Genomic DNA, 18,881 nt, shown 5'->3' on the forward strand with positions numbered 1-18,881 from the left:
AAATTTCAATCAGAAAAGTAACAAAACGCACAGCAGAGAGGAACAGAATAACCTTCTAGTGAAAGCTTCATGGACAATTTTAAAGCAAGCTACAATAACTTAAAAAGAATCTAACAAAGACACAGCAGTTGTATTTAGAACATTGATACAAAAAAATTGGGTTTATATAATTAATTTAAGTCTTAAGATACAAGTACTAATTGATTGGTCCCTCCCAATTAGTGGGGTGTTTTTTGATTACAATAACAAAGACAACAAGGAAATTTCCATTATACTATCTTGTGGCATTTTTGTTTCCTATTCCATCATACATAGCTTTGCATGAAAATCAAAGCAAAACCAGTAAGTACCTGGTGTTAAAAAAAGAACAATCAGAACCAATGATATGAAAAACAACAATACTAGAATACATTTATTATCAAACCAAAGAGGGCTACACAAAAATGTATGAAACCTGTATGCTCCTCTGCTTAACTGCAATAAGTAGAGTGCATCTCCATAGAGAAAGTCAAGACACCAAGAGACACCTACAGATTCTGAAATAATATTCCTTTTATGTTCTCGGTCTTCTTTTAGACCAAGGGAAGGATCATCCCCAAAATTATCCTCTGTCACAGTCTTCACAGAAATATATATTTTCATCTTGTCAAGTCAAAACCATTCATCTATAATGACATGTTACCCCTCTATGGCTGTCTGTATGACAGTACTTTGGTAAGTTGACTGTAGAGAAATCCTGTATGAGTGACTTGTTTGTTAGCTTGTAAAAATAACAACAGTAGTTTACCCGACACCTTGGCTTTCAAAATACCTCGCACCAAATACTGTGCAATATTTACTGTTCGATTAAAAAGAATAGATTTGAATTAAGGAGAAAATTTACAAATTTAGTGCCAAGTTTGTGCATTTTAATTGCTACAGCCCACACTAATGAACTCTAATATATTTCATCTTCCTGAAAAACAAAGTGGAAGTTTATCCCTGCCATGTAAAACAGCATTTGACTTTGTTCTTTTGAGGCCCTCTCCGTTATATTTTTAAACCAAAGAACATAATAGAACAGAATCCTACTTACAAAAGCTGAAATTCATTTGGTTTTGTGTATGGGGTTTTTCCCCCCCTAAATAAAAATTACCTTTAAGATTCCAGTCATAGAGCTCCAAAATATCTTTAAATAGATATGAAGAGAACAGCTCAAGACCTCTCACACAAAAATTCTAGGGGAAGAAAAAAAAAAGGCAGAATTATAATGATGTAATAATTATTATGATAATTTATATATATGTTATGAATAATACTGTAATACAAATAATGCCACTTATTTGTAGTTGAATAAAACAATAAAAAAACCCAGTGTCTTCATATTTGCCAACTGCTAGACACTGGGCTTTGGAAACAGTATTGATATATCTGTAATCATCTACTGTAACATAGCACAGTGGTCTCTTCAGAAAGCATTGTAATGAAGACTCCTTATTCAATGTCCAAATCAACACTATAGGCAAAAATCATGAATCTGCGATAAACTGCCATGCACTATAACCCTCTCGCCTGAGTAAGCTAAGCAGATGACATATTTCTGAGAAGGATCCCTTCTGTAATTCACTTTTTCCTACATGCTGATATTGAAAGTTTATATATCACCATCTGTGGTATCATTATCACTTCCACAGCAACATATCAGCACAACACAAATTGAGGATTATGACCTCAAGAGCCAACAGGACAGGAAAGAAAAAAACCCAACAACCAAAAACACAACAGAAAAAAAAGAAAAAAAAAGAATGAGATTCTTCTCATCAAGTGGGGAAGCAGCTCCTCCAAAGCAAAGAGCTCTCATTCAGAAATAAAAGAACATAAAAAGCTTTCCTGAACAAAATCGGGCCAGGCCAGGCTGATGTAAATTGTATGTGTATCATACCGGCCATAAATTCCAAACCCAACACCACAATCTCTTTCACAAGAAAGCATTAGTAAAGATGGCCTGCAAATTAAACTGTAGCCATTTGACCAGGAGTCCAAAATACGGCCAATTCCCTCTTTTGCTTGGTGGCCATTTATTGTTTTAGAACAAGATCTGGAGACAACACAGCAGATTCAGTAACAAGAAATAAATTCCTTTGATCATATTTATCTTGCTGAGGAATTTCAGGGCTCTTGCATATATTTAGATACTGTTGAGCAAAAAAGAGATAACTAGAAAGAAAATGTAAATATATGTGACTACATTAAACACTGATCCTATCTTCGTAGTTAATATGCAGGGGTGTTTCTGTACCTACACATGCTGTTCCACTGCAGCAATTTACTTCACAAACTGACTTCACCAGGGATTAATTTGTAATAAAAAAATAAAACAGATTATGGACTGAATGTTCTTTCTTTGTATCCACAGGAAATTTGTTTTGGCAACAGCTTATATTAAGTACTGATAAGCAATCTTCAGAGCTTCAAACTTATGATTAAGTTTCAGCTCTGCCATCACTTATGTGGTCCTGGCAAACAAATATCTACATATGCCTTATTTTTGTTATCCGTGAAGGACGGATCTAACTCAGCTTACAGATAAGAGTACCTGACATTATATAATATATAACTTAAAATGAAAAGAAGCTATGGATATAAGCATTTCCTACTATTTGATTTTAATATACGATAGCCCAGGTAGATGGATTTATGCTAGTACCTGTGGGTGAAAGTTCCTTTTCAGCCATTCATTCAGAACACAGCCGGTCTCTTACGAGACTTCACAAGATGGGATTCTGAAGAGTTTAATCCATTAAGCATATCAACAATTCATAACCCACTCTGACTTTTTGACTAATTATCCTTCTTACCTCAGGCATCATCTCCTCAATGAAATGAATTGTATAGTCTATGTTAAATCTGATTACTTTACATAGAGGAATCTGGAAGGAAAATAGAAATTCAGCATGAAAAACTATACAGCAGCAAATGTATAGTTAACACAATTTTGTAAGCTAAGGTATTACTGTCCACTGAAAAGGGTACTTCTAAAACAGCTGTTCTGGGGGATCATGCAAAGACAGAAACACAAGCATGTGCAAGAGAAGTAACAGTTCTAACCTCCACCTCCGTAATAACACGGAGCTGACAGAAGGGATGGTGAAAGATTAAATAATGCCATCTACTGGAGATGAAATGTTGTTTAGAAGAAAAAGCAAAGGTCAGTAAACTCCCATCTTCTCTCACTTGTATATTTGGAAGTGAATTTATTACTGGTGATGCAACATGTCAGATTGAAACAGTGACCTGAAGGCAAGGTGTTTGTAGCACACTGCCAATTCCGCTAGTTATACTGTCTTAAAATATAGCTTTAAGTCATAGCAACACAACATAAGAACTTCAGGATAAATTTATAGGTTTATACCCACTTCATCCAATAAATATTCTCAGTTCACTCAACTAGTTAATAAGAAAAACATCTAATTCCTTTTTTCCACCTTTGAGAAAAGATTCTTTTGTTTGCAAAGTCCATAGACTGCTGAAGGTGTGCATTTGTATTTCTAAATGGGATTTTTTTAAAGCAAAAAAGCTGCATTTCTAAAAGACTACAGGAATGCCAAATCCTGCCCTACATATGTACAGCTCTTAGCAAATTTTACTGGCCTTCCAAGCATAAAAGAATCTTAGAACAATTCAATGGCCTGTGAAAGTGAGGTAATGCAAAGTTATTTTGCACTGATAAGCACACAAATATCTGAAAGGTGCTGGGGTTGCACTGAAATCAATGGACTTGGAGGTGCAATATTCTGCTTACATGGTCTTGCAGCCCACTGTCAAACATCTTACTATTCTGCCTACAAAAATCTGCTGATATCTGCATGATAAACAAAGGAATTACACCAAACAAACAAGAAGTTGCATTGCCTACAATTTGGCACTATTAAATGTAAATACAAAAATAAAAAGCCTTGGAAATCAAATGTCCCATTTAGAACCTGCAGAGATGACAACCTGTCACACTGAAATCGGTAGGACTTTTATAAAAATAAAAAATAAAAAAATATAGAGAGTGTTTTCTTATTGTCTAAACTGCAAGTTCAACAAGGAGAAGATATTCTGATTCAGAAAATCAATAGTCTGGGATATTTTTCTTTGTATTGAACAGAAAATTAATGCTTTACCGAAGTGACCATGACCAAAATCTCCATGAATTTGAGTTTCACAAACACAAGTAAATACATTGCAAAGAACACGTAGTTAGTACTGTAAAATTGTTTTGGTTGTTATATAAAAAAAAATTATAATTCCTCTTATGACTGTACTAACCATTTTCCCTAATATCTGACCTGCTCAACTATTACTGAGTAATAGTAATCACAGCAGTAAGACTTCTAAAGTGTGCAAAGCTAAAACTTCAAATTACAGAAATCTGGTTCGAAGACTGTTTTCAGATCTCTATTTTTGCCACCCTTTGACACCTTCCTTTTATCAAATATACTCCAAAGTGTCTCTCAAACAGCAGCTTTTATGCTGCCAAAACCCATCTCAAGACAGCAAGAGACTTCTGCCAAAGGGCTTTATATCTATTATAACATGAACTGACAATACAGCGTTTTGTATTCAACTCTGAAAAAAGCAATCATTTGCTGCTGATCACTTCCCCTATTTGGAATGAGAAAAAACACATATGCACTTTACAGTAAGAGTAAGCTCAATGTCTTCACTAGCTACTCATGGCAGACAAGAATTTTCCTTCTTCTATATTAAAAATTTCCGTAAATCTGCTTTCCTGTCATACAACAGACACAAAAATTGTAAAGGTAAGGTGGTCTCTTAATCCTTTTAATGGCAATGAAACAAAACTGTCCCTTTTTGCTCATTTGCAAAGTAAAAATGTAAAGCCCTGGGACAAATCTGCTTTGAATCCCAAGGCTGAGTTAATGCTCCTGGGCACAAGTGCTTCACACTGCCACGCCACAGGCTGAACTCCACTCTCTCACTGACTTATTGTCAGCAAGAGTCCCTTTCTCCTGCTCACTTGAAGTGTTGTGATATACACATAATGTAAACGAACTGTCAAGGAAAAAAGTATTTTCTTCTCAGTGCCTCTCCGTTCCAGTATTCTTGCATCTCAGTCCTGTACTGATAACCATTCTTATACTGGGTTTTGGCATTGGTGTTTTAGCTAGTAATAGGTATAAACCCAAGGAAACAAATACTACAGCATTTGAAAAAATAATTATTGAAACATCAAGATAAAAAAAATCTTCAAGAGTACAGAAATTAAGTATTTGCATATTTTTTATTCAGATATGGCTAAATCAGCTTACATTGGAAAACCAGGACAGTCAGGTACCAATCATGTCCTTTTCTTGTTACATTTGCTTTCAAAACATAAAATTAATTGCCTTTAAATACCTACAACTTTTAATAAAATTCATAGCTTGTCTAGCTCCTGAAGAAGCTAAAGAGATGTTAGAAAGTAGTGGGTATGTCTAGAAGAGTATGTCTAGGTAGGTTTTTACAGGACAGAAACCCCTTTAGAGCAGATGTCTGAAAAAAGTTCATTTGTCACTTAAAGTGAAAACCTTGTTTTGTTGTTGGTGCTGGTTATTTTTTTTTATTATTTTTAACTTAATAAAGCTCCTCACCCCACTTACATCCAATTAACAGCTTTAACAACTTATTCCATGGTTTATTTCACTTTCAAACTGTGAAACATGTAAAAACATCACACTGATACACATCACAGTCTCAGTCGCATTTTGAAGACAATGCTCATCACAATTAGTCAAGACAAAACCTGAGACTCATTAGCACAAAAAGTCTTTCCCCTGTCACCAATGGTGGCAAGATGTTTGTAACATACAAGTATCACTGTTTTATGGGAAGTTCTACTTCAGAGCAAAAACATCTTAACTTCCAAATAAATCCGATGTATATAGTAACGAACATACTTACATTTGTTAGTGGGGCATGTGCAAACATTGAGAACCCTTCAAAGATATATTCATGGTCATCATATTCAATCACAGTAGGTCTGTCTGTCTTAAAAAAGGAAAAAACACCACCAAGTAGTAAGCAAGAAGCAGTACTACTTCCATCAATGAAAACAAAATTAGAGTCCTAGTTAGAATTATTTATAAATACTTACTAAGAAGTTTGTGGGAGGTGACACAGTAATTCGATAGTGGTATAGTCTTCCAGCATTGTTGGTCATGGGGCGACATGGTTTAATGGGCTTAAAGAAAGAGATAAACAGAATTCTGTGTAAAGTCAAGGCAAATTTAGATTAAAAGAGAGAATAAAGCATTTCTAATAGCCATGAAATATGTACTAGGAAAAATTAAATAAAAGCAGGTAGTCATAATTAAGCATTCTGGGAAGAGGGAAAGTGCAGCCTTATCTACATTTTCACTTTCAGAAATACTTTTAAAGCTATTCAAAAGGAAAAAAGGTGAAAAAAAATTCCTGTAGTTTTTTTTTCATTTGATTCTCCATTTTTCTTACACACAGCAGTTAGTTGTTCACGTACAAGACTAATTTTCTCTTTCATATAAATTTTTTTCAGGAAACTGATTTTAAAAGCTTACTAAAAGAAACCTGTACCTCACGTGAGAAGGTCTCAAAGTATGTTATCAAGATAGACAGGTATCAGTTCATCTGCTTGGAGCAGATCTGGGGCCTGAAAAGAAAGCATTAGTCTATCACCACAGAGGCAGCTCTGGTGACCCTGTTCTGTCTGCCAAGTTGCCACGTGTGTAGGTGAGGTCCAAAGGCAGCCAGGCCTCCATGCACTCGGATGGACCACCAAACACCTGGGACTCGTGTATTTTCTTCCTTCTTGTTCTGAAGCAGTCCAGTTTAAAGACCTAAAAATCCCCAGTCAGATAAAACCTGTTTCTCATATGCCCTACATCCAATTTGCTGCAGTTCAGAGGCTGCCACCAGCCTTTTTGGAACACACATGTCTGCATGGGGTGGGGTGCGGGGTGGTGAAATCACTGCAGCAAGTGGGCTACTGCTCTAAACAGTGTTAGAAAAGTTGGCCTGATTGCGATGACAAGATAGCTACACCACTACATAGCTCTGTGCACTTTGCAAAACCCATCCTGTAAGCAGGGACATTACTCTGGCTGTTCTGCCCCAAATTAAGCTTCTCACTGCTGCGATGAGCCAGTTACAAACCAATTAGTTTAAAGCTACACAGTTTTGTCTACAGGACCAGTAAAAACTAGTGTATCCTAGGAGATGCTCTGAAACCTCAGATTCCCAGCTGGCCTTGCTCCAGGGAACAGATGCCTTTGTGCAGCAAGTTTTATGTATTAGTTTTCTCCTCCTAAATTTTCTCCCTCCTTCTCTGAAAGATTAACACTAGGGACGATGTGGGGCAGAACTGATCCTGAACTGGAGCCATTTATAGTAAGCTTCAGACCAAAGCCATTTTTCTGAACTGGAGTAATTAACAGAAATATTCGTAAATCCTTAACTACAGAGAAATAAAATATTTTTTCAGTAAATATATGTAAAAAGGCATATTAAAAAAATTCAAGAAAAATTACAAAGGTAAATTGTAAAACCTACATATTAATATTCTCCAATTCTTTTTACAAGAACAAAGCCTTTTTAGAATAAAAAAGTTTGAGGTCATCCAAGCACTGTGTTTATTTCCAGAAACAATACTGATCACAAAGCATGCTCTGTACATGTACAACTAAGTTATTTAAAGTCGCACAGGAGTTGTTACTCAGCCTGTAAATTATGTGAAAAAAACTCAAATCAACGCCAAAAAAAAAGTAATGAGTTTACAGCAGCAAGTCTGTATTCATAATTCTTAGAATTACTTACCTCTTCACCAGGATAAATGCCATGTCTTATTCCTGTTCGTCGGGCTTTAGCACTGCACTTGCACAAAGGTCCATCATTCATCTGTCAAAAACAAAATAGGATTCTGTTTTTACTGAAAAATGGTTTTGGAAAAGTATGTTGGTTTTAAGGCCTGGAGTGCTGATGCTTCTAAAAGCCTGTCATGCTTAGATTAAGTGGATGTTCTTAAGCCAACAAAACTGAAAACAGTAAAGACCAATGCAAGAAAACTGCACAATAGCATTAGAACCTCATCACTGTTTCAGAAGCACAAGATGCAGAAACACTTCCAGCAGAATTCTACCACTCTACGATGACATATGTCTTTTCCATTTCTTATACATACAAACAGCACACTGTCTGCCCAAAATGAAATTCAGGCTCCTAACACACACATGCAAATATTGACGTGCCAAAATCTCCATGTTTAATCAGTTCCACTAAGTTCACCAACTGAAATCCTGTCCCTGACTAACCCCTCTGTCACATGGCAAGGCTATAACCTGAAGTATGCAAAGCAGACCATTTAAAGGTTTTACTTGGCACTTTAAAGAACCAGTGGGAACACTTCAAATCCATCCTGTGAAAATATCAGTAAGAAAAGAGGAAAGGAGAAAAAACATCCACTTCAGTGGATATTGTGTATGGGTGCATCAAGCAGCTACACCAAAAAGAGACAGTGCATCTGGTATAAAGCTAGTCTTTTCATTTTTATGACCAAGTTCAATGCAGACTATCAATTACTGCAATACCCTAAAGCTTTCTGATCTTAACATCATGCCCATTGCAGAAATCTAACCAAAAACTACTCAGAGTCAAACCAGAGACACAAATTAGGTTCCCAACCCCAGGCTTTAATGGAGCTTTTCAAAGTTTGAATCTAAGAACTGAAACATTTTTTTAAGACTTAAAAATCCCAACCACCTTGTAATACAATACAAAAACCAACAAAACTTTCCATGCTATTATAAGCAGCCTAAACATGTAAACAGCAGCCGTGATAGGACTAAATAGCACCATCACACAAAATATATAATGTGAAGATACCTCAGGAAGAGCCACCAAACTGCTGTTAATGTAGTCTTTAGCTGGGAGAGGGACCCAATTTTTTTTTGTTCTGATGTCAATTCTCTGAGTATTCATCTCAGTTTAATTTCTTCAGACTGGCACAATGCATATGTGCAAATGAACCTAAGTAGGGGACTTCCCCTTTTGGAAATTAGCCGTGCAATCTTCAACAGAATGACAAGACAGCTTTTTCCCCACACATTTTTGTTCCACACTCCGAGACCCTTGTGGAAAGTACAGGCTCAATGAAACTGAATCATGCTTACAGGTAAAAGCACAGTTCCTTGCCAGCTTATACAGCCACAAAACAGAACAGAGCTTAAAAATGCATCAATACAAATTACCCATCTGTCCTCCCAAAATAAAGGCCTACTAAGGCTATTAAAATAATAATCACTTATTTTTTAAAATCTCATCGTTCATTCTTAGAACTGTTCAGCACTAACACTGCCTCTGTTACATTAAATGCACAGATCGAAACTGAGAGAGATGTGAAGTACCTGTAAAGCCCAGGACTTGAGAAACAAGTCAGACAGATATGTATCTTTTCCCTAATGACACCACTCATGGAAAAAAATGCAGAAGAGCAGTCAAAATGATGCTGAAAGATCACAATTTTACACAGGCAATGCCTTTAACTTTCTCTGACTGACAGGCAACACAAGCGGATAACACCTGTAAAGAGAAGGCCTCTGTGGTGGCATCAGGTTTTATTCTCTGGCAACTGCCAGCACTGCTGGAGATTATCCAAAGAAAGAAACACACTGCGCAGATTCAAAGGTTGGGAAGATCCATCCTAAAAATCTAGTTCCATGTCAGACAATGTACATGTACATACCAGTGTGCACAGCAATCATTCCTGTTTTATGTAGTGATAGAATGCATTTTGGCATACCAGATAAATACCTTGGGAAACTTGACATGTTTTCAAATTAAAATCTACTCAACACTGACAAGCTCACCACGATCTGATTTCAGCCCCTTGAAGAAAGACAAAGAGTCAGACTCAAGAAAGCCTTTTGGGAAAGGAAGTTTTTCAGGAGGAAACTCATAAGCCACACATTCCTGAATCTATTCATCCTACAGTTACTTACTTCTTTTTATTTAGCTAATATGCTGGCCTAGAACATTACTTTGAAGTGTGCCCAAGAGCGACACAATTTTTTCCGTTAAATATCTAAACAGCTTGCTAATTTTGTTTTCCATACAAATAAAAGCAGCTGGCTATGCTCAGTCAAATTATTTTATTCTTTTTTAAACTAGAAGCATAAATATGAGTTTGTAGTAGAATATTCAACAGACCTTTGAATTACCACAGTGGCAGTAAGCTTTGCAGTATCTCTTCACATTATGATTTGTTGCATGCTGAACTCATGTATCACACAGTCCCAGAAAAATAAATTTACTGAGGTGCCATTTGATAATGAGTTAGACTAGACTGTAAAACATTTAAGTAAGAAAATGAAGATGGCAAATTTGCAAACAAAAACTAGTCTTCTGTGCAATGTATACATTCAAAACAACACTTCACGAGCTTAGCAATTATGTTTAATGGGAACTATAATCTCCATGCAATTACAAAAGAACCATTAGACAAGAAATTAGGAGCATTAACTGCATATTTAAAAATTATTTATCATTATGAGCTGAGACCATTTAGGTGAAAAATTTGTAAAGGAGGTAAACATGTTACCTTTCCTCCATCCCAGAATTGATCTGTGTACCTTTATCTCAGGGCTAAGACGACAGCATTAGTACACTGTCAGCAAATCAGGTTTTATTAATGCTGTCAGACAAAATTCCAGCTGAATAATCCCCAGGGTTCACGAGCTGGAACCACACTCTTGAAATCAAAAGTTAAGAAGAGAAAGGAAAGGGAAAGGTGGGTAAAAAAAATCCACATTGAAATAGATGTCACTCGGCGTGTTTGACAACAATGCAGAATTTTTGGTCTACCGGGGAGAGTGACTTTCAGACACCCAGTATTTTTTCCTCTCACCGTACCTACCTGTCCTGGATCATTGTACCAGAGTTCTTCATGGAGACGATCAGGGTGTGCTTTTTTACGCTTGATTTCTGCAATGACGTCAAAAACATCTGAATCTGAACTGCTAGAGCAGCTGCTGTCATCTTCAGAGTCACAGTCTGAGTCACTGGAGCTCTCTGATTCACAAAGGAAAAATAAATTCAGCTGAAAAACACTTCCATACACTCTCTTCTCCAATAGCAATCCATTCTCTAACATGACATAGTTAACTGTGGCATACTGAAAGTTACTGAAGTTGTGCATGACATTCACAATAACAAAAAGAGGGACAGAAACTGTATTTTTAATTAAAAATGACAGGAAATGCTATGGATATTAAATGCCTATAACAGCTGCATCCGTTAGCATGCAAGAGAGATTGCTGTTTGGCTGTCCAGGAGCACTGCTAATCAGTTGTAGAACAATTTGAGTTATCTGGCATCAAAGATTTCCTGTCTGCAGCAGGGCATTGTTTATTTAAGAGTTTTGAAGCAGCACATATCTGTAAAATTATAGAACATGTACTGTTTGACTCATTTTTAAAAATCAATTTCTAATAAATACATTAGCACATATTAGAAACCACAGACAAGAAGAAAACCAGGCACTACTAGCTGAATTCATCCAGTCCTATGTTTTTTAGAAGACTTGTTCTTTGAGTTTTACTCCTTACTTTTTTTTAAAAAATCAGTTTTCTTTGTATTACATGAAACAGTTTTTCTGATATGTCAGAGGGGAGAGCAATGCTAAAGGAAAAAAAAGAACTGAACATGGTCTTAGACTTATTAAAATGTCTCCTTTGTGGTGTTGTCAAAGAAATGTTAGTAAGTGTCTGGACTTCATTAAAAAAAACAAACAACCCAAACACACACAAAAACCACAGGGCCTAATCTCACATATCTCTAACCTCCTGTGGTACTTTACAAGGGACTCCCTATCTTATGCATGTAATATCATTCATTTTCACTGACCCCCTCAGCTACAATTTAAATAAATGTCTTCATAGCCAAAACATACACCACGATGCAAGTAAGGTTTATTGCTCTTGGAAGGGCAGATGTAACATTTCTTCCATTTCTAAATTTTTACTTAAGAGAAAACATATTACTACACTGCCAGTGCTTTGAACCTGTGAAACTATGGTTTAAAATATGTGGTTTTATTGGTGATTCTCCTTAGTTAAAAGAGAAGGAGAGATAAAATGAGTATTACTAGCAAAACTTCTCCTTTATTTTTTTGATGAAGATGTATTTTTATACAGTCCATAACTCAGCATTAGGTACTACTAAAATACATCTTGGGACATAAGGTTTACACAGGTCATATATGTCCAGCTGAAGTAAAGTTTTGTCTAGATGTGCATATACATATTCCTACAAATATTCAAACACCCAAGTTTTAAAAGTTCTAATAAACTTTAACCAATTGCGTAAGTCTAATTGCAGGTGCAAAATGTCTGGGACCTGTGAAAATAAGCTGGAGTTCCAAAAGTTCTGCGATGACTTTTCAGACTTCATGTATTCAAACCAACCTTTCATGATCTAGAAGTGCTCTTGGAATGCATTGCTATCTCACTACAATACACGATTACTGCTAACACAAGGCAGAACAGAGACAGCATTAACTTAAGTACAAAATAAGACAAACTATTAAGACACTACATGAGCACGGCTGTAGGAGAAGCTGGCACATGCACCGTATCAGCCCAGGGGACTGATGCAGACACAGAGCCTTCAGGTCCTCCAGAACAAGCAACAAAAGAAACAAAGAGAAGTTGCTCTAGGCCCTATCATATTTTAGCCTGGAGCAGCAAAAGAACTCTTTCTGCAGAGATCTGAGGAAGTAAAGCTTTACACAGGTATGTTGAATGTAGTTTTGTCCTTGCTTCACCCACATGAAAAAATACCTCCTGAAAAACCCTACAGTTGACTTCGCTAGTGATTCTTGAGTGAATTTAAATATGTGCAAATCTGCTGTTCAAAAACCATGAAGTGTTTCCTTTACAAAAGTGAATTCACATTTTATTTAATCTGTTTGTTTTTTCTTTCATCTTTATTGTATCTTGTTATACTACCAGCATGTAGCTGATATGTCATCATATACCTGTATTTCAACTTCAGAATTTTTGATAGATGATTTTTAAAAAGCTACTAAGCTCAGACATGAGTCTGAAGCAGTTCAACAGGCAAACATGAAATGCCAGTTAAAAAGCAAGCCCAATAGGGTATCTAAATTAATGTGATATGCCTAAGAATTTCAAGAACTAATGCAGCTGACTGAAAAACATACTCTGAAACACTGAAATGCTTGAGTATGAAATGAATGCTAAAAATTCTCACAACGCAAAATAAAGTCAGTGAAAGGAATGTTTCTTAAGTAGACAAACTGCTATCAAAAAGTATGCCGTTAATTCAACCAGTATTTCCCCAATAACCGATACAGCTAGCAGACTTCCTTCACTGCAAGAAGATACATGTATGGTGCATGACAATGCAGATAAACTATGTTTTGAAAACTGATGCTTCTGCATAAGATCATAGTAAGCAGAGTCACACAGCCGAAATACAGTCCAGAAGAAAGATGAACTCTGTGCCATAAAAAGCCATGTGAGTTTATCACTACTACTCTTGCTTCGTTTTTAGAAATATAGGCCAAGGAGCTCCTCAAAGCCTACTGTGTGCCATGCTTTGGCCATCTGATCACGCCTAGGGTGTTTTCAAGCCATGGAAAAGACTTTAGCATAAGGCAGTGCTGGATACTCTCCATTTTCCCTTAGACATTCTGAGTAAAGAATCTAGCTCTACTTCAGTCAAAAGCAACAGCTGAACTCCCATGGATATGCAACACAAAGGAAGGATGTAAAAAACACAGATTAACCTACCAACATTATTAAATACACACAGCTGCCAAAACCAGGTTAATTACAGATTATTCCAATTCAGAGCTTTGTCATCATTTCTGCCTACCTAAATCTTCATCCAGCTTGGTCTTTGGTGGCTCCCACGGTGGCCTGGCTGCTTTGGCCTTTGCCTGTCGCTTTCCTAACTCCTCGTCAAACTTTTCATATAGATCTCGGAGCTTGCTTGTTCCTACCACAGTAGAGTCCCCCTGTTAATTAAAAAACAGAACAACAGAAGACAGTGTTGAAATAGGACATGAACGCAACATGTACCAGTGTTTCACAATGAAAAGCAAGAGGAAGGAAAAACAGATCTGTATAGCATGGAAATACTTGTTAAGGCTTTGGGATACCATTACATTGCTCCACCAGGTGCACCAGCAGAGAAATTACTTCATTTGCTGGTGCGCTATCCTCAAACCTTTAGCCTAATGAAGCAGAACTATGGCTAAGCATTGATTTTTAACAGGTTTAGATGAAAAAGGAAACCTGTGAAAGTATTTTGCAATTAAAAAGAATTTTATCACATGCAAACACATAACCCAGCTCATTCTGTCATTCTCCAAAAAAATCCCACAACTAACCACGACCACAAAACCCCCACAAAAACAGCCAGAAACCTTCCAGGTCTTCTATCACTACTCCACCAGCAAGCGCTATTGTCAAGCACAAAGAAACCTGACATCCTGCTTCTGTACAAAATTTCTCCAAGGTTGTGGGAACGTATGGTGCTTGAGGCATCTTTGCTTTAATAGAGCTATAATGGAAGAAAACCCACCCTTCCCTCCTGGAGACAAAAAAAAAAAAAAAAAAAAAAAGTACCCCTCTTCCATGCACCACTAATCTGAATGCAAAGAGTCAGAATAAACTGGTGAAAATAACAGAATACCACCAACAAATAATGCACTTAAGAGTGAAAAGACGGAGTGTTGGGAGAAGGATTAAATGACACAGAACATGATCCTGCTGAAGAGTTCACATTAATCAAGTAATCAAATAAAGGACAGTGTACAGCGATTTAGTAATGCAACAGTACAGTAACACAGAGTTCTCTCACAAACATACCACTTGATCCATAGGGTCATTTGAATAATAGCTTTCAGAATGGGTACAGCGAACCCAGACTGGCTTAAGTAATTCCTCATCTTCCTCTTCATTTTTTTCAGATGCATTCTCCTCTGATTCTTTGTCTTTGATAACAGTATAATTTTTCTCTTTGCTGGAGCCCTGGTTCTCAGACCACCTTTCTCTGTCCTCCTCCCATCGAGGTCTCTTTCTCTCCCTGCTTGGAGACCGGCTTAGAGGGAGAAAGCAAACAAAAGCAATTCTCTATTATTTTAACAATGGCAGTTTTATAATGAAAAACAAATAGTTTTCTTCAGATCAGGACATCATTCTACTATACATTACAGCAAAAATCAATTGCCTCTTCCTGCTTTTAACTTGCACCATAAAGAGTAAGTGCATGCATCACTGTGTAAGTGTGACCTACTAGAAAAAACTACTTAAGATTGAAAGTGCGTTTTTATTTTAAACTTTATTCAAGAATAAAAAAATACATGCTATTTTAGGATAAAATTCCTGCTTGTATTCTAGGTGATTTTAGTTTTAGATGTGCCAAAGTTGGAAACATCACTAAAACCTAAAAGTCATGTCACTCACAACTACAAGTTACAATATGAAGAAGTTTTAATACATAGATAATAAAAACTATTTGCATGAGAAAATAATTAGGGGTTCATTAAAAGGATTATACAGAAGCCAAACTGCTTGTGTTGCTCTAACTCTGGCACACCTTTGAACACCACAACCTGTGATATTCCCTATGTATTTCAAGAGCAATGCCTTCAAAAGCTTAATGCAGGAAAACTACTTTTTCTTTTTTTTTTTTTTATCTCATCTGCCTACAAAGCCAATAATGTTGCGTTGATTTCAACTATCCAAGATTCAGAAGGAAAGGGGCATCAATATAAAAAAGCCTCCTAAAAGATGACCTAAACATAGAATGACTTTAAATAATCTTGGCACTTTACAGACTGGAAGCAGATGTAGGAGGAAGTCTTTAGAACACAACAGTGAAGCCCTCTCTCCAGAGATTAATCCTATGTCTAACTCTACAAGGTCTTGAGATAGCTGATGTTTGCATGTATAAACAGATTGTTATAAATTTAAGACACATTTTCTCTGTGTTTCAAACCAGGCATATATGCAGATCTCCGTACATAAAACTCGCGTGGATGCACAGAGCCTCAAACACACAAGAGGCTGAAGGTGACTTTCCTTACCTTCCTGCTCTCTTGTAATCTTTTTTGTAGGATCTGTCGGGTGATGGTGATCTTCTGCTGTCACGGTGCCTATGCCTCTCCCTCTCCCGCTCCCTTGGAGAGTTCAAAAGATAAGTTAAATGAGAAATCTGGCATTTCATATGTTCCACACCTGAAAGGAGCACAGAAGCAAGCTAAAATCATGTTATGCAAAACAACATACATGTGCTGACTGCTAAGAACCCTGATATTCTCAACGCAGACCTTCAAGAAATTTGTAAGAGGGAGTTCACCTATCTCCTCCACCTTTGTCATATCAATCTCAATATAATGGTTAATTCATACCATACAGAGGTAACTTCTATAAACTCACCACAGGACTTGTTACCATTCTTCCTCTTCTCCTGTTACAAATGGCAAAGGGTAATATTACCGTATCTTTAACCACTCATAATGCCTCAAGGATAGGAAAGAAAACCTACTGCACGCACAATAGCTTTGTAAGCACAGCAGTCATTCAAGTATTTCAGGCAATCCCTCTCTTCCTGACAGCCACTTCAAGCATGCACAAAAAACCGACAGACACAGAAAACCTGCATCATGCTGAAACTATGAATCTCATCTACAATACTCAACTTGCATACATACATAAAGAACTTGACCAGCCAAACATATTTCTGGGGCAAAATAACTTTAAATTAACTGAAGGCTTAGAGAAGAGTGGCTGGAAAGCTGCCCAGCAGAGGACCTAGTAGTGGTGGTTGACATCCAGCTGAACATGAGCCAACAGCGTACCCAGGTGGCCAAAAAGGCCAACAGCATCCTGGCTTGTATCAGAAACAGCCTGGCCAGCAGGACCATGGAAGTGACCATCCCTACATACACAGCTGCATGGTTTAACAGCCAGCAACTAAGCACCACGCAGCCACTTGCTAACTCCCTCTCAGTAGGACAGGCGAGAGAATCAGTAGAGTAGAAGTAAGAAAATCCACGAATTGAGATAAAAACAATTTAATCAGAAAAGGATGAAAATAATAATGATTATACAAATAATGCTGATAATCATAACAGAATTAAAATCTACAAAACAAGTGACGCACAATGCAACTTTCCACTGCTTGCCGACCGATGCCCAGCCAGTTCCTAAGCTGCAGCCCCCAACCAGTTTATATACAGAGCGTGATGTCCTATGGCATGGAATACCCCTTTGGCCAGTTTGGGTCAGCTGCCTTGGCTGCGTCCTCCCAACTTCTTATGCCCCTTCAGCCTTCTCACTAGTAGGGCCTAAGAAACTGAAAAGTCCTTGACTTGGTATAAACGCTACTTAACACACTGATGTTTTTATTCATTGCTATCAAAGTTATTCCCATACTAAATCCAAAATACAGCACTGTACCAGTCGCTAGGCAGAAAGTTAACTCTATCCCTGCTAAAACCAGGACATCGACACTGGTGAAGTTGCACCTCAAATACTGTGTTCAGTTTTGGGTCCCTCACTATACAAAAGACACTAAGCTGCTGGAGGGCATCCAAAGAACAAAGCCGGTGAAGGGTGTAGAGACCAAGTCTTAGGAGGAATGGCTGAGGGAACTGGGGCTGTTTGATCTGGAGAAAAGGAGGCTCAGGGGACACCTTATTGCTCTCTACAACTACCTGAAAGGAGGTTGTAGCAAAGTGGGTGTTGGTCTGTTCTCCCAAGTAACAAGTGACAGGACAAGAGAAACAGCCTCAAGTTGTGCCAGGCAATGTTTAGATCGGACATTAGGAAAAGTTTATTCACTGAAACATTATCGAGCACTGGAATCAGCTGCCCAGGGAAGTGATTAAGGCACCATCCCTGAAGGTACTTAAAAGACATGTAGATGTGGTGCTTAGGGATGCGGTTTAATGGTGGAGTTGGTAGTGCTAGGTTAACAGTGGGACTCAATCTTAAGGGTCTTTTCCAATCTAAATGATTCTCTGAAATTACTGTATACATGAGGCAGCAAAGATCACACAGGCAGCTTTCATATTCTGCTAACAGGTGACCACACATTAGTCCACATATCATTTGTGTATCTGTCAAGTCTCCTAGTAAATGAGTCTGCTAGTACACAGGGAATTATAAATACATGCCTCAGGTGGTTTGGTGGGCTAAAAGAATGAATAAAGATTATTTATGAACATATATAGGTATATTTCCACGTGCATAACTATAAACAGAATGCAAATTTACAAAGCATAGAATTCATATAAATTATCTATTGTTCTTCCCCATACCTGTTCGTCTTTCTCTGTGCCTTGCTCAAGCACGGATTTCTGTCTTTGGAGAGAACATATTCTACACCATCTGATCTGCTTGAGATGGATGCTGTGCAAAAAACACACTAAGGCCAGCAAACAGTTCTCTTTAAAATAAGCAGCTACACTGTCAAGTAGACCTGGAAGCTGTCGGACTCAGACAGTAATGCACAAATGTTTGAGAAAGAAGCTGCTTAAAATATACATTTTGAAAACTTGAAACTGAACTTCAAAATATAAAGAATAAATTATTAAATTATGTGGCAACTATTTGAGTCACCTACAAAGGGCAGAAAATTCCACAAGCGCTCATCATACAGAAAAGGCCAGTGTATTAATGCCAGCTGCATTCAGTTTTAGCAAAATTCTTCTATGGAAATCAAAGTAAACTGACTGAATGTGAGGTCTGGGTTGTTGTGGTGTTTTTCTTTTTTTAAATACAGCTGCCTGACATTCTGCAATTAAATCTCTGCATATCTAAATCAAAGTGGCTTCATTTCCACAGGCACTA

The 18,881-nt window shown here is 37.2% G+C and overlaps 1 protein-coding gene across 2 annotated transcripts in view; it reads right to left on the reverse strand.

Annotated features, from left to right (window-relative positions):
* DROSHA (drosha ribonuclease III) overlaps window positions 1-18,881 on the reverse strand; it is a 75,014-nt gene that overhangs the window by 51,543 nt on the left and 4,590 nt on the right. The window contains exons 3-11 of one of the 2 annotated variants that reach the window (XM_056331675.1): window positions 16,112-16,204; window positions 14,892-15,123; window positions 13,894-14,035; window positions 10,910-11,064; window positions 7,816-7,896; window positions 6,122-6,208; window positions 5,929-6,015; window positions 2,838-2,909; window positions 1,136-1,217 (exon numbers count right to left, since the gene is read on the reverse strand). In XM_056331675.1, the coding sequence (XP_056187650.1) occupies window positions 1,136-1,217; window positions 2,838-2,909; window positions 5,929-6,015; window positions 6,122-6,208; window positions 7,816-7,896; window positions 10,910-11,064; window positions 13,894-14,035; window positions 14,892-15,123; window positions 16,112-16,204 (1,031 nt within the window). Of the gene's footprint in view, window positions 1-1,135; window positions 1,218-2,837; window positions 2,910-5,928; window positions 6,016-6,121; window positions 6,209-7,815; window positions 7,897-10,909; window positions 11,065-13,893; window positions 14,036-14,891; window positions 15,124-16,111; window positions 16,263-18,881 lie in introns of both variants that reach the window. The other variant, XM_056331676.1, reaches the window with a different exon arrangement.

This window comes from Falco biarmicus, chromosome 3, assembly GCF_023638135.1.
Source record: "Falco biarmicus isolate bFalBia1 chromosome 3, bFalBia1.pri, whole genome shotgun sequence".
Classification (NCBI taxonomy): domain Eukaryota; kingdom Metazoa; phylum Chordata; class Aves; order Falconiformes; family Falconidae; genus Falco; species Falco biarmicus.